The sequence below is a fragment of the Lynx rufus genome, unplaced genomic scaffold, assembly GCF_022079265.1.
Source record: "Lynx rufus isolate CCGP_SWC_20201006 ecotype Redwood Valley unplaced genomic scaffold, mLynRuf1.p SCAF_9, whole genome shotgun sequence".
Lineage (NCBI taxonomy): Eukaryota > Metazoa > Chordata > Mammalia > Carnivora > Felidae > Lynx > Lynx rufus.
In genome coordinates, this window is record NW_025814897.1 from 27,057,639 (window position 1) to 27,076,788 (window position 19,150).

The 19,150-nt window shown below is 35.2% G+C and overlaps 1 protein-coding gene across 2 annotated transcripts in view; it reads right to left on the reverse strand.

Moving 5' to 3' along the window:
• Positions 1–4,857: 4,857 nt before the first annotated feature.
• ZBTB44 (zinc finger and BTB domain containing 44) overlaps positions 4,858–19,150 on the reverse strand; it is a 63,893-nt gene continuing 49,600 nt past the window's right edge. The window contains exons 3-6 of one of the 2 annotated variants that reach the window (XM_047070101.1): positions 12,176–12,260; positions 10,347–10,510; positions 8,734–9,034; positions 4,858–6,655 (exon numbers count right to left, since the gene is read on the reverse strand). In XM_047070101.1, coding sequence (XP_046926057.1) covers positions 6,373–6,655; positions 8,734–9,034; positions 10,347–10,510; positions 12,176–12,260 — 833 coding nt within the window. In that variant the 3' untranslated portion in view covers positions 4,858–6,372. The remainder of the gene's footprint in view (positions 6,656–8,733; positions 9,035–10,346; positions 10,511–12,175; positions 12,261–19,150) is intronic. The other variant, XM_047070102.1, reaches the window with a different exon arrangement.

Below are 19,150 nucleotides of genomic sequence, written 5' to 3' on the forward strand. Positions count from 1 at the left end.
AACTGGGGACTGGCACAGTTAAGAGAGTTGTACTGGTTCTAGGAGAGGGCTGAAGACATAAAAAACACCCATCTACATAATTCACATTTCTGCCCCAGCATTACCCTCCCCCAAGGGTTTCACAAAATGCCAGTGCCCAAAAGGAATCAATGCTGAAAGGTAAAAAAGTTTCCCCCAGGCTTCTTTGATGTTGGCCTATAGGAAAATATTAAGCATGCATCGGCTAAACAAAGCAGTCAGTCACCCAACTGGAAAACTGTGGTGCAGCTTCCTCCCAGGCTGGTTGTACTAGAAAGTACTCCAGTTTTTAAACAGAGCCAGATTTATATGTTAGCTCTGTAAAATACTGAGCAACTGTAGCAGCAAATATGAAATTACAGAAACAAAACCACAATTTTATTTAAAAATTCATTTCCGTGACATCAAAACAATTTTTTCCTTCTTATCTGTCTCCTGTAACCAGACATCAATTTCTTCTATCACTGAAGTATGGTCAATTTCAATTTCAATCTGACTTTCTCATTATGCTGCTGTGGAAAAAGACAAGTCCTAATCTTGGAAAATTTTAATTTACTCTTAAAAATGAGAATACAGGAATTTCAAAGTAAAAAAAAAAAGTCTGTTCTAAAAGTATCTCACAAATATATATATTTAAATATTAAAATAGGCTACCTAGGATTTTTATAAAATGGCTTTTGAAAAGATAGTAGAGGCACAAAGAAGCCATAAACTATCTTCCAATTGGACATAAGGTGCCACAAGGGTGCCATACAAAGAGGCAGGCAATCTCTATCTGATGCAACAGGAGGCACCAGGAACAACAGAAATATCAAACATATTATTGGGACTTGGATCAAAACCAAATTTTACTCTATTGAGGGCTTTTTTTTTTTTTTTTATATTTTGAAATATATGCATTAGAAGCCATCACTTTGTATAAGGAAGAAAATGAACAAAGATTACGATCTTACACCTTCCAAATACCTGGTGGCATTCATTTTAGGCACCTGAAAGATGAAAAGCAGTGCAACTTTCAATAATTTAATGGATTACTCTCAGTATGAGAGACTTTACATAGCATCTATCAACTTGAAAATTAAATTGATAACTGAAGGAAAACAAAGCTCTTAGAGAAAACACACTTACAAGGTAATCATAGAAAAGGTTCTCTCTAGAAAGCAGAGGTTTCTAGGAACTGCACAAAAGGTTTTACCACCTTTAAATGAACACAGCTTCCACTAATGCCAACGGAATCAATGTATGTTAAGGGGAGATGGCCAGCTCCTCTTCAAGTAGGGAAGATTTATCCTTCCTTAGAAGGTGATGTACTTTGGTAACCTGAACATTCAATTACAGGATGATTTTTTAGCTTAACTGGATTATGAAATCTGGATATAGTTAGACCAGCATTTGGGAAAACAAGGATAATTTCATAAAAGTCATGACACTAGCCCCTCAAACCATCAAGCAGCAATTTTATCAATAAATCATCACAATTGAGCCCAAGGCTTTAAGTTTAATCAGCAAACTTAGTCAATTTAAAGAGAAAGGCAATAATCAAAGAATTAGATTTTATAAACCAGGCACTTCAAACTGAAATTAAAAATTTTAAAGTTAAAACAATTTTTTAAAAAAAAAATTGTTTTCAATCAATGGTCTCCACTTTTAAATTCTTTGTAAACTATTATGTGCACAGGTACCCTGGTATTAGCTGTAGCTTGCCCGGGCCCTGCACAGAGGAGGCTCTCTTCAAGTAGCACAAGCACTTTGAGGTGATTCTGTATTTTGGATACTGCCAAACTGAGACTCCAATAACATTGCCTGACATTTCTGCAGAGACTATTTGTAAAGACACAGAATTGTTTTTTCCCATCACAAAAATAGAATCACTACAATGTAGTGGAAATATCTAACTGTATTAGTTTAGTATGAAGTAAAAAAAAAAAAAAAAAGTACAACTGTGATGTCACTAAGAGTCTACATCCCATAATGATATAAGCTTACTTCCTCCCATTAATAAATTTCAACATATTTATAATCTAAAAACAAAATATCCACAGAGTGTCTGTTCCTTAGCTGAACCTGGAAATTGGTTCAATTCCACTTTACTGTTTAATCTGAACCATTATTGCTTTTGGCAAACTCATCTTGCTGAGGACTTCCTAGATAAAAAATACCCTACATCACCACATTCTGTCAAGCAAAATGACACTAAAAGATAAAAGTGGGCATAAGCAAAATAAAAAATAAATTTAAATTTTGACCATTTTAGCTTAAAGCTAAAGGAGTATGCTTAGCTATAAATATTCCTCATAGATGTGTATATACTATAATAGAACTCTCCTTAATTTTGTTCCACTGCTTCAGAAAACAAAATCTAGTTTCTAATACATTCTTCTCTGTTACTTTTAAAATCTGAATATATTATAAATAAAGTATCTTATGTCAATAACTTATAGTGAAAATCACATTTATTACCTTTTAACAACTTTGGGTCGCTTCCAAACACAAACTTTACTAGCACCCGCCCACACCCCCCAGTTAATATTATATCTAGACAACTATTCTCCCTCATTTGGATGTATATTTCAGAGTTATAACTTCACATTTTGCAGATGAGTGACAATAGAGTAAGTGCCACATGAAAGTTTCTTGTTCTCTTCTTCATCAATTCATCAAATCTCAAACTCCTTTCTGTTACGATATTACAATTTAGGACTGTTCATTCCTCAAGTAATAACAATGATTCCCTCCATGTGGTAAAGTACAGAATTGACATTACCTTACACAATAATGTATTTTTCACGGACTACAAAGTTGAGAGACTAAAATTGATCTGAGAATCTTCAAACTAAAAGCCACTAAATAAGATAACTGGCTTCTATTTAGATGGAGTACAAGAATAAAATGAGAGAGCAAACAAAAGACTGAAAGAGTTAATACAGCTTCCGAAGGCTCCCAGGGAATCATTTATACACTAGGAGAGTCTGGCTCAGTAGTTAGAACGTAACAATGATACTACATTAGACATGCTGACTAGTCCATTCCGTTTGATAAACTATTTTAACAAAAGGCAACTTTTTCTGTTTGCTTTTGAAACCAAAGAGCATGTGTCATAACACGGAACCAAATTACTTAAGCCGGAATGGTTTATATGCTGAAATGTTAATACGTAAAACTGAATGAGGTTATTTAAACATTTTAGTACACTTTGTCTCACTGAAATCAAGAACTTAAAAAAAAAAACTGCCAATATAATTAAATATGCAACTAATTATGTGAAATAAAAATTAAGATTACTTGAAATTCAAATTAAGAAAAATTCATTTAAATATATTTATGGATGATAATCTCCATCTGTTTCTGTTTATAAAAACCTTTAAAAAACCCAATATTAATCTCTTTTTCGAGAATTATTACAAGCATTCTCATGCTAGATGTTTCCATTGTTAGAATGCACCCCTGAAAATGGGAAGAATGACTGCAGGAGATTGAACACCCAGTTTCATAGAAAGCATCTTTGCTCATTTCTAAAGTGTATCATAACTATTTGGTAGCATAAAAATGGAAAATAAATGCTTTTCTTGTATAAAATGCTTGGTTTTAAAAAGGCAATTTATCCTGCATCCTAAAATTTAAGCCCTTTAAATATCACAAAGTTACCCTCTTGGGCCTTATGAAAGACAGCTATACTTAAGTATTCTAAACTGGAATTTTTGTTTAGTTATACTGGTAATTTCTAATGGATGGGATAATGGAACTGGCTTTCATCTCTTTGCAATGTTTTCCATATATTCTGGTAAAATTATCCATTCAATTATCCCTCTCTCAGATGAATTTTAAATAAACCTAAATAACACTATATACAATTACCCCTTGCAGCTTAGTTTAAGCTAAAAATCCTTAAATTGTGTATCAAGCAAAATGGAGAGCCTCAATGAAAGAGAAAAAAGGCCTTTGTTTATATCATTTTATGTTAAATACTAATTAATTAGTTACCTGTATTGTTAAGATTTGGGGTACAGACAATAAACCAAGTATACATTTTGATAGTATATTCAAGTTTTTCATAAAACTTGGAAATCTGTGCAATTTGTAATTACCAATGAAAATCTAGTTTCCATTTGGGAAAGAATAGCCAGTGGTGGTAATCCTACATTCTGAGAACACAGAACACTTCAGAGCTGCCAAAATTGTGGGCTTTCTTAACACAGAGTTCTCAGGATAGGTAGGGGATATGCTAAAACACTTTCAATCATACAAATCCCCAAACAATTCTTACATGTTTATTTTCTTTAACCCTTATTTCTTTTTTTTTTTCCCTTTACTTAGTTATAAAAAATAACTCTTAGAACTGAAGGCAACAATGATTCCTGGTCATTAATTTTACCTATTCTTTGTTTTGCCCATATAAAGATTCTAAAATTAACTCCGAGGTTTATCCATTGGCCGGCATAACATTTTTCAAGGGTATGTATGACGTTAAAAATAAAAATTCCTAATTTTTCCAGCTGAGACACAGCAGTACTGCTACTAGTAAGTATTACAGTCTGTTGCAAAAAGTAAATTCAATCCTGTTAGTAAAGAAGCATAAATGATGGAAGCCCAGTATAACCTGTGTATGTTGATCTTCCTGTAGGTAATATACCTATGTTTGGGAGCAAAGGGCGGGGAAACAGGTTCAAGACTGAGATAAGCAGTTGGAAACAAGTTAAAACTTGACAGCAGAATTTGGAAAAAGAATGTTACCTGAAAAAAATCTTCAATGAGTTTACTTTCCCTTCCTTTACATTTGTTGGGGGAAAATCAATCACAGAATTAGCCAATTAAAAAAAAAAAGAAACAATAAAATCACCATAACTTAAAAAATTAATTTTATTATTAAGGTCTAGCACCCAAACAAAATTCAGATCTTGTGTTTTGAATAAGAAACTATTTAGTTTCTTTTTCTAATTTAATCAGGTGTTTTCATAATTATTAACCTGTGGGTATATACATAGAAAAAAGGTTATTCAAAAGTTCATTGTTCATGGACTCATGAATATTTAGGATCAAGGTCAGTGATGCTTTAATGGCACCAGATGCAAAGTATACTCCAGTCCAGAGTATGATATAAATTTCGACTATAAATCAGGAAGTTTCATTTTTTTTAGCAGCAAAAGAGGTGATATTAATTTAAGGTTTTTAAGTTTTCCTTTAGACTTAGTTTTTTCCCCTAGATTTATGAGTCCTAGTTGATCAATTTAAAGCCTTTTCTCATCTGTTACATTATTGCTTACATTGTGTAAAAACTACACTAATCCTTTTAATAAACTTGTCAAAGTCTAAAAATATTTTCAAACAAAAACAATGTATCAGTGACACAGGGAACTTTGTAAACAATCTTAGTTGGGTTAAGAACATAGCCTTAACAGAGAATTCTTTTATTTTGTCCAAATCAGCACAATAAAAACATCCTCAACAATACATAAACCTATATATAAAATATAGAATATCTCCAATATTTTTCCTTTATATAATATCATGCCAGTATATGCAAGAGGGAGTACTGTTCATGGGGCAAGAGGGGAAAATGATTTAGGCAATGACCTAATTAGCCAGGCATTAACATTCAAAGACCAGGTAAACAACAATTTTAGTCAGAAAAGCAGTATTAAGAGTTCCTATGAAGTTGGGATTTATGTACTTCATTTTCCACTCCTGGTCATTTCATGCACAGCCCGGCTATTCTCAATCATGGTTCTCTGCCTTCTTTCACAGAAGAAAGATTATTTGGAGTGGTACTAAAGAAGTTCAGGGAATGCCTATCCCTACACCAAATTTCACCATGAAAAATAATAGAAATGACAAAGCTTAAAAAAAAAAAAGAATACATTGGATTTCAGAAGTATTTACCCTAATAATTTTTAAGAAAGCTTACCGTAAATATTTCCTAAACCAACAGGCTTTACAAAATATTGTACAATGTCCTGTGTATAGGAGTAAACATCTATTCAGGCTGTCAAATTCTGTTCAGTAATTTGTTTCCGGTGTACCCTTTCATCTCAGAAGGTCAACAATCATCTGAATTCTTCTTTACCTAATGATCTCATTAGCCTGCTTTTAACAATGGAAGAAACTGATACAGGCTTGAAGTCAACTGGTTCTCCTTAAGTCTCATAGTTTCAATTATGTTTCAACATCATGTTGTTGTGCACTTACAGAAGCAATCTCTCAGTCATGAAAAATAAAACATCAGTTGTGGGGCTTACAAAGTAAAAAGGGAAATTCTTTCCCAAACCCTTTTTTGTTTAAAAAATTAAATTAAATTTAAATGTACAAGACCAAGCACAGGCACTTTCCAAAAACCAAAAATGAAGCCAAACCATGAAATTACTCAATGGTTATAGAAGACAGCTCTGATTTGGGGGGGTCATCTCTGGTTGCCTCGGCACAAGCACTGGTCTTTGGCTGCTCTGGCATTTCTTCCTCTTTTTCTGCCAGCCCACCAAGAGACCCCAAGGGGAAAGTGCTTTCACAATTCTGGGTCGAGGAGACCTGTGAAATTACAGGCATTTGAACAGAGGAGTTGCTTTCAAAACTGTGTTCTCCAAGATCATACTGAACAAGGGTCTCTTCTTGCTCCTGGTTTAAGTAGTCCGGTACTAGGAAATCACTAGATAAGAGGCAAAGGATGAAAGAGGGAGTTAATTTTCAAACCAGTAATAAATTAGCCACAATAAAAAGACCTGATTTGTAAAACAAGATTGGGATTTTTCATTTCTCTAGTTCTTGACTAATTATAACTCAGGATATTCAAATTTCTAAGCTTTCCTAAATATGAACCCAAGCCATCCATCAGAACCAAAGTATATGAACTCTACTATCAATAGGATTAATTATCACCTTCATTGTCACTTTAGACCCCTAAGCAGCCTTTCTTGTTCTATGTAGAAGAGTTTCTGTATACAATTAGCACGCTCACTTAAGCAAATACCATTTGAATAACTTATGCTTAACTTTTCTTGGATTATATGCTAATTAAGAGGTATATAAACCTAACTTTTTATTACTTCCTGGATATAAGTTAGTTAAGAAACTAAGTCCTTATGCATAAATGACAGTATACATAATGTACTATATAGAGAAATATAAAGAATAATTTATGTGTATTCTGCTATTAGATTTAGTATATGAAAACAATAAATTCCATTTGAAGTAGGATTTGAAAATGAATGCCATGAGATCAGTTATATATTAGTCCTAAGAAAGTATTTATTAATACTGAAAATATTTAATATTATATTGATAGGATTAAATATTTAATTATTAAATATGGAGAGTAAAATATACCAAAATTTTAACAACAGTGGATATTAATCCTGAGTGGTGAGATCAGAAAGTATTTTAATTTCTTATATTTTATACTTTCCTACATCTACTAAGTTTTCTACTATAACATTTTTTGTAGTTAAAACAAACATAAAATATCTCTTAGATGCTTTAATTAAATCTTTATTGCTGGACTTAAAAAGTTCGTTCTACTAGGAATGTTAATAACTGATACATTTAAGAAGGTGGTTTTATAATCTGTCCAGTATTAATAAAAAAATTAAAATATGTTCATTTGCAAAACAATTTAAAATGTCCTATGTTTTATTTTTTAAGAAGTCTTCAGGTGTTAGACAGGAAGAACAGAGGACAGAAGGTTCTGTACAAGGAAGATACAGGCAATAGAAGTGGTTAACTATGACACTATCTTAGTTCTGGACAAACAATGTTTGATATATGTATAATTTAGGTTTCGTGAGATGACAACCAGACACTCAGACATGAGTAAACAACATGAATGTCAGGTCTGAAGAGGAAAAAAAATCTGCAGGAATAGTTTGGAATTTATTGAAAAGTAAGATTTAAGAACTAAAGATGGTTTAAAATTTAAGTTTAGGAAGATTTCATTTTATAAAAAATTAAGGATTCCTACAGATGTACATTTTTGATAAAGTATTAAAAAAAGACAACAGAGTTTTATATTTAGAGACCTCTGAAATGACCTTTAAAGCTTACATTTTATCAGTCTTTATGCTTCAGGCTTCTTCATTTGTAAAGAGACATGTTCAGTCATAATACTAGTTAGTGGTAGAGTCAGAACTAAAACCTGACTTCCTTAGATACTCTATAAATCAGAAAGGAATTCTATCATAAATTATTAATGAAAAGCATGAGCTTTAAATTGAAAGAAAAAGGAAATTTAATTGAAAATAATCATATCCATTATAGTTGTTGTTGAAGTTCTTTTCTTTATTGGTAAATATATATCCCTTTATATAGAATTAAAAAAAAAAGAGAAGTGGTCAAAAGTTTTGACATCCAAAGAGTCTGAATTAATCCAGTACCACTAAGAATCATCTAACACGGTAAATTTTCCAATAAGGTCTATATTACTTTAAGCTTAATTATTGAAAATACAAAAAACTAAAACCCAAGAAACAAAAAAGACAAAGCAAGAGGTAAGTAGTCTACTTCTGTAGGGAAAAATTTCTAATACCAGCTAGAAAAATATTTATAATTGTATATACCTAGAAGATCCAGCAAAATTGTATCAGATCAGGAGATGAGAGTATGGACAGTGGAAATTTAAAAGGAACGTGACTGAGTAGCCAGCAACCTGATAAGCATAGCAGGCCGCCCTGACAGCAGGGAAAGAGAGTTTAGTAAGCGGTTTTCCTGGCTCGTTTTTGTTGTGCGCCTCACCTGCTCTGGAAGTAGTTTGCTAGCTCTGACGCTTCATGGTTCAGACTCCTCAGGTGCACGATTAAATTTCCAGAGTTGGTGAACATGGCGCCACATGTTTTGCACTCGTAAATCCGAGGCTTGCGGATAATGTGCCGGGAAACCCTCATGTGGTGTTTATATTCCCCGAAGGAAGTGAAAGTGGCACTACATATCTGGCACCGGAAACAGCGTTTACCTTCATGCTTTAGGCGATGCATCTTTAGCGAGTAAGCCCTGGTGAACTTTTTCCCACAGCGGTCACACTGAAATGGTTTAATTCCTACAAAATAAGGCAGAACAAAGTATTATCTAAAAACAAAATAAAGTGAAAGGTCACAAACCTCTCAAATTTCTGAGCTACAATTTTGTAGCAACAGGCAATTTAAAAAGGCAAAAATCACCAGCAAAAATGGATTCCAATTCAACATCTCAGAAAAGGTACAGAACATTTGAAAAGTCACTAGGGCTTTAAAAAAAAAAAAAAAGGGCATTAGAAGGAGAGGTGAACTAGTTAATATATACTCAAGTTGATTTCTGAATATTCTTCTAAATCATCTATTTTACAGACTTCAAAACATAACCACAGTATTTAAACAGAATCAAATCCCCATAAAACATCATTTCATTAAAGTAGTAAAGTTTATATTGAAAAGATGTGAAAATGTACCCACTCTTCATTACCTGAGAAATGAGAAGAAACATCTCTGAACATAATAATCATGTTAGAACTATCATTTGGTGAATTGGATTTATGGGCATATTATGTAAAGTGATAGAAAAAATATGTAGAAACTAATATGTGAATTATGAAGTATATTAATTATCTCTTCAATTATCATAGTTTTAGCAAAAAAAAAATTAAAAACCTTCAAAATACAATCTGTTGATTTAAGTCATAGGGAACTGATATTATTAGCTCAGGGACTATTAGACCTATCTACAGAAGAGGAAAGCAAGATGACAAACACAGCTGAAAACAGGAGCAAAGATTTCCTATACTCATCAGAGGTGTACCCACAAGAATTTTGGTGCCTTTTTGTGATCACTGAACTTAAATTTCAAATGTTTTACATGTAATTTATTTAAAATCTTTTATCCTAAAAAATGCTGCAAAGCTGATTAATCAGGGCACAGAGAAATTTAGGATGGCAGAATTAAAATTAAATTTTAAATAATTAAATGTAAATTTCTAAAAACACTTCTTATTTGGAAATAATTCCATTCATAAAGAGTAGTTACAAGAATAGTACAAAGAACAGCAATAAATACCCTTTTAGTTCCATTTGCTCTACCATCTGTACCTGTGCTTCTGTATCACACATATATACACACACCTAATATACCCAGTGCCTTTCATTTATGTCTACACATATACCCCACCAAGTTTTAATCCGAATACTTATGCCTGTGGCAAATGTATTAAACAAATAGCTTTCTGACACTGTACCATTTTACCAACAGACTTAAGCTTATCTGATTTCTCAGAGACATATTTTTTAAACTCAGAAACATCTGTTTTCTATTTTTAACTGAGATTCCAAATGTAATGTTTCAAGTACTCATTTATGCAACAGTAGGGAAGACAACATTACCTGAGTGGATGAGCATGTGCTGTTTTAGGTTCTGAATACGGGTGAATCGTACCCCGCAAGTTGGACACTGAAAAGGTCTATCTGGACCGTTTGGACTTGGTCGTTCCGTACTGCTGGTAGAAGGAGCTATGTAGAGTTGGTAGGGATACTGAACATTTTCCAATCTAAAAAAAGACCAAAGGAGGGAGGAAGATTCTGATTTTTAAGCTGAATAAACATTTCTGCACAACTTTAATGAACAAAAGAAAAAAATGACTTTTTGAGAGTTTAACTGTTAAAAGTTCCATTTATAGCAATATGAAAAACAATGTTGAATTGTCCAGAATGTCCAACATCCTAAGGACATACTATCACAGAATGTATCATAAATGGTTTTACCTTAGAAATTCTTAATCTCTTTAATCCTTTCCTTCCTACTACTGCTTTAATTTAGGCCCTCATCAACACAAGGTTGAATTAATAACTCCCTCTCTTTAGCCCCCAACCCCTCCAATACATCCCTCTGTTTCACAGTGATCTGATTAAATCAACACCCATTTTAAAATCCTGCAATGGCTGTTACCTTCAGAATAAAGTCTGAACACCTTTGCAAGGCATACAAACCTCCTCATGTTCTGGGTTGTGTACTTTTCCAGCCTCATTTCTTCTCATATTCCCCAAACATACCATATACCAAGCAGTTCCTAATAGTTCTCTCTCAATGTTGTCCTTTTATTCATTTAACTGATGATGATGCTCTTTAGAGATGGGTATGACTGGATAAGCGAGGTTTAGAAGGGGAGTTAGAGGTCTTGGCCATGTTAAGTCTGAAATGCCCTTATATATCTATGTGGAGATAGATACGAAGCAGGGAGGGACAACTCTAAGATAATGACCTGGGATTTATGGGCAAAGAGATGAGGATTTGGCAAACTTTTTCTGTAGTAGGGCAAACAGTAAATATTTTTCACTTTGCACACCACATGATCTCTGTTTCAACTACTCAACTCTGCTATCCAGACAATACGTAAACAAATGAGCACAGCTATATTGGAACACCTGATTTACAAATAAAGGTGGTAAATTGGAATTGGCCCACAGTTCACAGTTCACCAACCTTTAGATACTATTTAAAATACTACCTGGGGTGCCTGGGTAACTCAGTCGGTTGGGTGTCCAACTTCGGCTCAGGTCATGATCTCATGGTTTGTGGGTTTGAGCCCCGTGTCAGGCTCTGTACTGACAACTCAAGAGCCTGGAGCCTGCTTTGGATTCTGTGTCTGATGCTCTGTCTGCCCCTCCCCCACTTATGCTCTGTCTCTCAAAAAAAATAAATGTAAAAAAAAATTTAAAAAACTACTTAAAAGTGATTAGTTAGTTATATCTAGATAGATACTAGATATAGATACTATTTAAAAATGATGGGCCTGAGCAGTTTTAAAATGCCGAATAAACCTTGTATAGGTGGTCTACTTTATGATGTAATAATGCTACCTCTTTACTCTGAAAGAGAAAATGAGGTACCCAATAAACTACTTATGTAATTCCAAGTTAAAATGTTTGAATTTACAGTTGCAAGTACATCCTCCCCCTTTTAAAGTTTATTTTTGAGAGACAGAGAGAGAAAGAGAGAGACCAAGAAAGAGCATGTGCAAGGGGGTGGGGGAGGTGGAGAGGGAGGGAGAGAATCCCAAGCAGGTTCCATGCTCAACATGGAGGCAGACTTGGAGCTTGATCCCATGACTGTGAGGTCATGACCTCAGCTTATATGACACTTAACCAACTGAGCCAACCAGGTGCCTCACAAGTACACCCCTTTATAGAAAATGACAGACTATGTTGGTACTAACCGATCATCATCATCTGCATGAGCATTAGTGCTAGAAGTGTTTTGAAGCGTAGGTAACCCTTCAGTGACACCTTCATCTACCGAACCTGTGAATAAAAGGAAAAAAAAGAGGACAGCAGTCAATACTTTGGTATATATAAGCCAAGCTATTAACTGCAATCTGTATCTCCGAGCCCATAAAACAAAGAATATAAAGAAATCTTTAAAAAGAAACTGTAAGACAAGTCTTATATTACTATTTAAATTCTTTTAGGAGTGTTTCTTTGATAGAAATTTCAGAAACAAGCAGACAAATTCAAATGTAAACAAAAATTCACATAAAATTAAATAATGTTATAACAATCATTTAAGGAAGTACTATCTTTATTTTTGAAAACTTTATTGTGACATAGGACTTACTATACATAGAATTTTTATGTAGAATTAAAAAGACAGCTATAAAGTGAATGCCTCCTTGTGCAACCTCCACACAAGTTCCACTAATACAATGCCAGCATCCTAGAAGTCCCCATTTACCCCTCCCTAATCACAAACCCTTCCTTCCAAGAGGTAACCACTCTCCTGTCTTTTTTTTTTATCATTATTTCATTCCCTTTTTTCTTGTCCCTCTTCCTTTTAAAGTAATTTTATCTCCAACACATGTACCTATAAACTAGAGGTTGGTTCTTGCTGGAACACAGCCACGAACCATCTAGGGCTGCTTTTACACCACAGTGGCAGAGTGGAATAACTGCAGTTATGACAGAGGCCATGTGGCAGCTAAGTCTAAAATATTTACTATCATGCCCTTTAAGGGTAATTGGCAACCCTCACCATCAACATACAGTTTAGTGTTACTGCCTGCAAGCTTTATACAAATTGAGTTACACTATATGTATTCTTATCTCCTCTTTCCTTCAGTATTATGAAGCTTAAACAGTTTGTAATATTCATAATCTATCCATTTCACTCTTAATAATGGGCAGTGCCAGGCTATTATGAACAATGCTGCTGTGGGTATTCTTGTACAAGTAACTTAATACACAATACATACATGCATGCCTTTTCTAGGATACCTATACTTAGGAATGAAATTGCTAGATCATAGGCTACGTTTATCTGACTTCATTAGAAAGTGCTAAACTCTTTTCCAAAGTGATAGTACTAAATTTACATCACTATTTCCAGTGCATGAGAGTTAGGTCATTCTATACCTCATCAACACATGGTACTGTCAGATTTTTAAAATTTTGCTAATTTGGTGGGTGTGTAGTAATATTTCATTTGTGGTTTGTGTTTTATTTCCCTTACTACCAATGAGATTGAGCACTTTTTCATATATATACTGAACCCCATGGTGGGTGAAATGCCTGTTTGAGGCTTGTTATTCAGTTGTTTGCTTTTTACTATGAGTTTTTTTTTCCTTTGTATTTCAGGTTACAAATATTTTTGCTTCTTCCATGGCTTATCTTTTTACTCTTCTGATGACCAAACATTTAAATTTTATTTTTATTATTTTTTAAAAGTAGGATTACTATGTATGTCAAGAGTTTTAACATTAAAGATTTTTTTAATGTTTTTATTTATTTTTGAGAGAGAGAGAGCGAGCATGAGCAGGGGAGGGGCAGAGAGAAAGGGAGACACAGAATCCAAAGCAGGCTCCAGGCTCTGAGCTGTCAGCACAGAGCCTGATGTGTGGCTTGAACTCGTGAACCATGAGCTCATGACCTGAGCCAAAGTTGGACGCTTAACTGACTGAGCCACCCGGGTGCCCCTAAAAATAGTATTTTCCTTTATGGCTGTGGCTTTTTGGTCTTATTTTTAAAAGTCCTGGGGCCCCTGGCTGGCTCAGTTGGTGGAGTGAGAAACTCTTCATCTCAGGGTTGTGAATTTGAGTCCCATGTTGGGTATAGAGATTACTTAAAAATAAAACCTTAAAAGAATAAAAATAAAAATTCTTCCTTATTTCAAATTATCTTATGGAAAATTTTTGTTTTGCCTTTGACATTTAGGTCTTTTTATTTTTTTTTTTAAGTTTATTTATTTTGAGAGAAAGCAAGTGTGAGTGTGTTTGTGGGGGGGTGGGGGGTGGGGGCAGAGAGCAAGAGAATCCAAAGCAGTTTCGGCACTGTCCATGTAGATCTCACAGACTCGATCTCACAAACTGTAAGATCATAACCTGAGCCGAAATCCAGAATTGGACACAACGGACTGAGTCACCCAGGTGCCCCTAGATCTTTTCTTTAATCCACTTGGAGCTGATTTCATAATCAACCACATTTATTGAAGTCTGTCTTTTCTTCTCAGCTCTGCAGTGCTCTAAGTGCTCTCATGCATGGGTCTGTTTCCAGCTTCTCTATTAGTCTCAACTTATATTAATGCCAATCTTTAGTTACTAGAGCTTTTTAAATCTTGGTATCAGGTAGACCAGCAAGTCTTCTCATCTTGTTCATTTGCTTCCTGAATAACTTGGCTATTCTTGGCCCTTTGCATTTCTCTATACATTTTAAAATGAGCTTGCTAAACATCATTCTATTCCCCCCCTCTCTATTAGTTTGGAAATTACATAATCCTTCCCCCTTTTTTACTGGTTACTTTAGAAATTAGACACATAATTATCAAAGTCTCAGTTAAACAAAACTTTTTTTTTATTATAAATTTTTTTTTTTCAACGTTTATTTATTTTTGGGACAGAGAGAGACAGAACATGAATGGGGGAGGGGCAGAGAGAGAGGGAGACACAGAATCGGAAACAGGCTCCAGGCTCCGAGCCATCAGCCCAGAGCCCAAGGCGGGGCTCAAACTCACGGACCGCAAGATCGTGACCTGGCTGAAGTTGGACGCTTAACTGACTGCGCCACCCAGGCGCCCCTAAACAAAACTTTTGAACATTAAGGATCTTAGGACAGTTTAAATCCAATTTCCACACGATCTTATTCTGCAACTTATGAATTATTGAGATTCAATAAGATTCAATAAATTATTGTTACTCTTTTATGCAAGCAGCATTTACCTACATTTGTCCATTCACTTCACTTCTTCCTTCACTCTTCATTCCTTCTTATATTAGACCTTCCATCTGTGTTCACTTTGTGTCTGCCTGAAGTCTGTCCTTAAGAATTTTCTTTTGTGAGGTTTTGCTGATGAATCCTGTTTCTGTTTCTTTGAAAATATCTATTATTTCAGTTTCATTGTCAAGAGCTATTTTTACTGTGTGTAGACATCTAGACTGGCCGTTATTTTCTTTTAGCACACTGAGGATATTATCTCACTGGTTTCTGATGCTATTAAAACGTCATACTTCTGAAGATAATGTCTTGTTTTGTCTTATTATTTTCTAAATTTTGTCTGTAATATGTCTAGGTTTGTATTTTTATTGTTCCTATTTGAGATTTGCTGGCCTCGAATCTATGGATTGATGTCTTTCATCAATTTTAGAAAATTCTCATTCTCTCTTCTCTTCTTAGGATGTCATCAAACCTCTGTTTGCATTTCCATAACCCTTATCCTCTTCTCCATTGTAGTTTCTACCATTGTCACTGTGAAGGTTAATTTTGTGTATCAACTTTACTGGGCTAAGGGATGCCTAGATAGCTGGTAAACCATTATTCCTGGGTGTGTCTGTTAAGAACATTTCTGGAAAGACTAGCATTTGAATTGGTAGACTAAGTAAAGAAGATACTCCACCACAGTGGGGTATCATCCAATCTGTTGAGGCCAGAATAGAACAAAAAGTTAGAAGAGTAAATTTGCTCTCTCTCCTTGAGCTGGGGTATCCATTTTCTCCTGTTCTTGGACACCAGCACTTCCAGTTCATGGACCTTTGGACTTGGGACTTATACCATCAACCCTCCAGTTCTCAGACTTTCAAGATTTGTATTGGAATGACACCACCGGCTTTCCAGGTCTAGCTGGCAGATGGTGGACTGTGGGACTTAGCCACCATAAATATGTGACTGAGTCCCTCCTAAGATATCTCCTTCTATATACCTATATATACCTATTGGTTCTGTTTCTCTGGAGGACCCTAATATACAATACAGTCTCTCTAGGTAGCATTCAGGTGATTTGTTTAAATTTATCTTCTGATTCATCAATTCTCTCTTCTGCAAAATCCAATATGCTGCTAAAAGGTTGACAGAATTATTTTGGTTACTTTTTTCTTTTCTAGAAGTTCTATTTTATCCCCTCAAATGTGCTACAAGTTTTTTATAGTACACTGTTGTCTGTAATTATTGTTCAAGCTTGTTTATTTCATTAAACCTAGTAAGCATATTTATTTTATATCTGTGCGTGAAAACTACGCCAATATATTTCTGCTGCCTGTTTTTGTTTTCCTGTTGGTTATCTTTCTGCCGTGTTTCCTTGTGTGCCCTGGTTGTTTTTCACAGTGGTTACGGCCCTTGAAAAGGACTTGTAGAGGAATGATTTGCTTAGACCCTGTTCCAGGGAAGCTTTGTTTGCTTCTTCTGCTAGGTTCCTGGAGGGCACTACTTAAACAAATTCAATGAAATTCCCTGGCCTCCTGGTGCAAGGAATAATCGGGATCTAAATCTTCAAGAAGGCTGGTCACTGGCCACAACTTCTCAGGGATATGTTTTTTACCCCTTTTCCTTTCCATCTTCTAGTTTGCTCACTGCCAAGGCAGCTGTTTCTACAGTCAGTCCCCTGGAGACTGGAGGAAGGGGAACAGGTTTAGTTGTAGTGGGAAAGTCCTTTGGGGTCCCTACTTAGTGTAGAGAAACTTCTCTAAGACTTCACAACTTTAACATGCTCTGGGCCTTAACTTCTATTTGCCTTGCTCTTTTAGTTGATGAACCAAAGCCAATTTGTGTTCTGACAAATGTCTTAGGAAACAACCAGTTTTAGTGCTCTGACATCCACTTACCTCTCTGGGTTGTGCTCCCTCCATCCCAAATTTAACCTGGTAGGTCCCTAATTATCCTTTCAAATACTTTCAAGGTAACTTAAGAAAAAAAAACAAAACCCACATTGCTGTTTTTAGTGAGAGGGGAGATCAAACAACCTAGCCTGTTCAAATCAGAGACTGAATTTGTCAATGTATTTATTGTATGCTGTTTCACCAAATGAAAAACCTGAGCTTGCTGAAGTTTTAAGAGCAAGCATGCTTTTGCTTGCAATATTTTAGTGAAAGCTGAACTGAACTAATTGTAACAGTTTGCATAATACAATATACATGTGGATATTTAATAAATATCATCTGTTAATAGACAGAATGAAATTTCCTTCTGATGAAAACTTAGAATCCAGTACTTCAATTTTCCCCTTTGGAACACTTGAATTAGTTGACATTACTAGGAAATGAATACATTTTCCACTTAAATAAAATTTTCCAAAAAAAAAAAATATAACCTAATCCCTTTTGAGGCATCCAAACTTACTTTAGTAAGGGATCTGTGCTAGAAAATTTGTGACAATTTGCCTTGACTTCTTAAAAAAAGAATACTAATATAATTTGTTTCTTGATGACTCATAGCAATCATCAAGAACACCAATTATTATACTATGTTCTAATACACTGATAAAATTTTTGAAAGGAGACAGGACTATGTGCATTTACATTCATCCCTAACTGTATCCATATTCTTCCTGCACACCTCCTCCTCACCCCTCAACCTTACCCTTACTGGTGTGTTTAGCATTTCTGCGCATGCCTTTTTCTTTCTTTCTTTTTTTTTCTGAGAGAGAGAGAGAGAGCGCGAGCGCACACACACACAGGTGTGTGAGTGGTAAAGGGGCAGATAAGAGAGTCTCAAGCAGGTTTCATGCTCAGCCCTGACATGGGGCTCAATTCCACAACCCTGAGATAATGGCCTGAGCTGAAATCAAGAGTCAGAGGCTCAAATGACTGAACCACCCAGGCGCCCCAGTGCCTGCCTTGTCTTTTTCTCTTTCCCTTACTATCAAAGACGTTTATGCTTTTCCTTATGCCTACTTATCCAACTTATTCCAAATCCTTCTGATTTTTTTTAAGATTTATTTTTGAGAGAGCGTGCATGTATAAGTGGGGGAGGGGCAGAGAGAGAGGGAGACAGGGGACACAGAGCAACAGCGCTGACAGCAGCAAGCCTGATGTGGGGCTCAAAACTCATGAACCCAGAGATCATGACCTGAGTGGAAGTCGACCACCCAGGTATCCCTTTTTGATTTGTTTTTAATACAGCTTAGGAGACCTGATATTGTTGATTCTGTTTAAGAAACGTTCACTTGTCAATATTTCCCCATTCTCACTTTTTCCTTAAAGAAAAGGGAACTAAACATTAACATTTCAATCTGTCCTAGGATAAAAACTGGAAAATTCCCAGTATTTGGACCTGATCACCATGGACACACACAGAAAAATCTACTTTATAGTAGTATTCTGCAGTTATTCAGAGTGCTGGCAATATTAAAGGTTACAGGCAAAGACCTGCAAAAAAAGACTGGAGGTTGTGACTAGGGCAAGTCAGGAAGACTGATCTGACATTTGCTCCTCACAATCAGATTACACTACTTCTAGGAGGTAGTGCAGTCTTGGTGAGGTGGAAATAAAACCCACTCTGCTCTGGACTGATTCTAGCATTGTCAAGAGTTTGCTTAAAATGCTGGTCAAAAAGAACTAAAATGCAGTATAAGATACATCTAGTAAATGTTTCCTCTTAAAACAGGTATCAGTAAGATACCTCTAAGAGGTATGACATAGATGAACCCTGAAAATATAGGGGCACCTGCCTGGATGGCTCAGTCTGACTTTGGCTCAGGTCATGCATGATCTAATGGTTCATGAGTTTGAGGCCGACATCGGGCTCTCTGCTGTCAGCAAGGAGCCTGCTTAGGATACTCTGTCCCCTCTCTCACTCATGCACTCACTTTCAAAAATAAACATAAAAAAAGACAAAAAAAAAACCCAAAAAACCCCAAAAATATTACAGAAAGTGACAGAAGCCAGTCAGAAAAGACCACATATTGCACGATCCCATTTATATGAAATACCTAG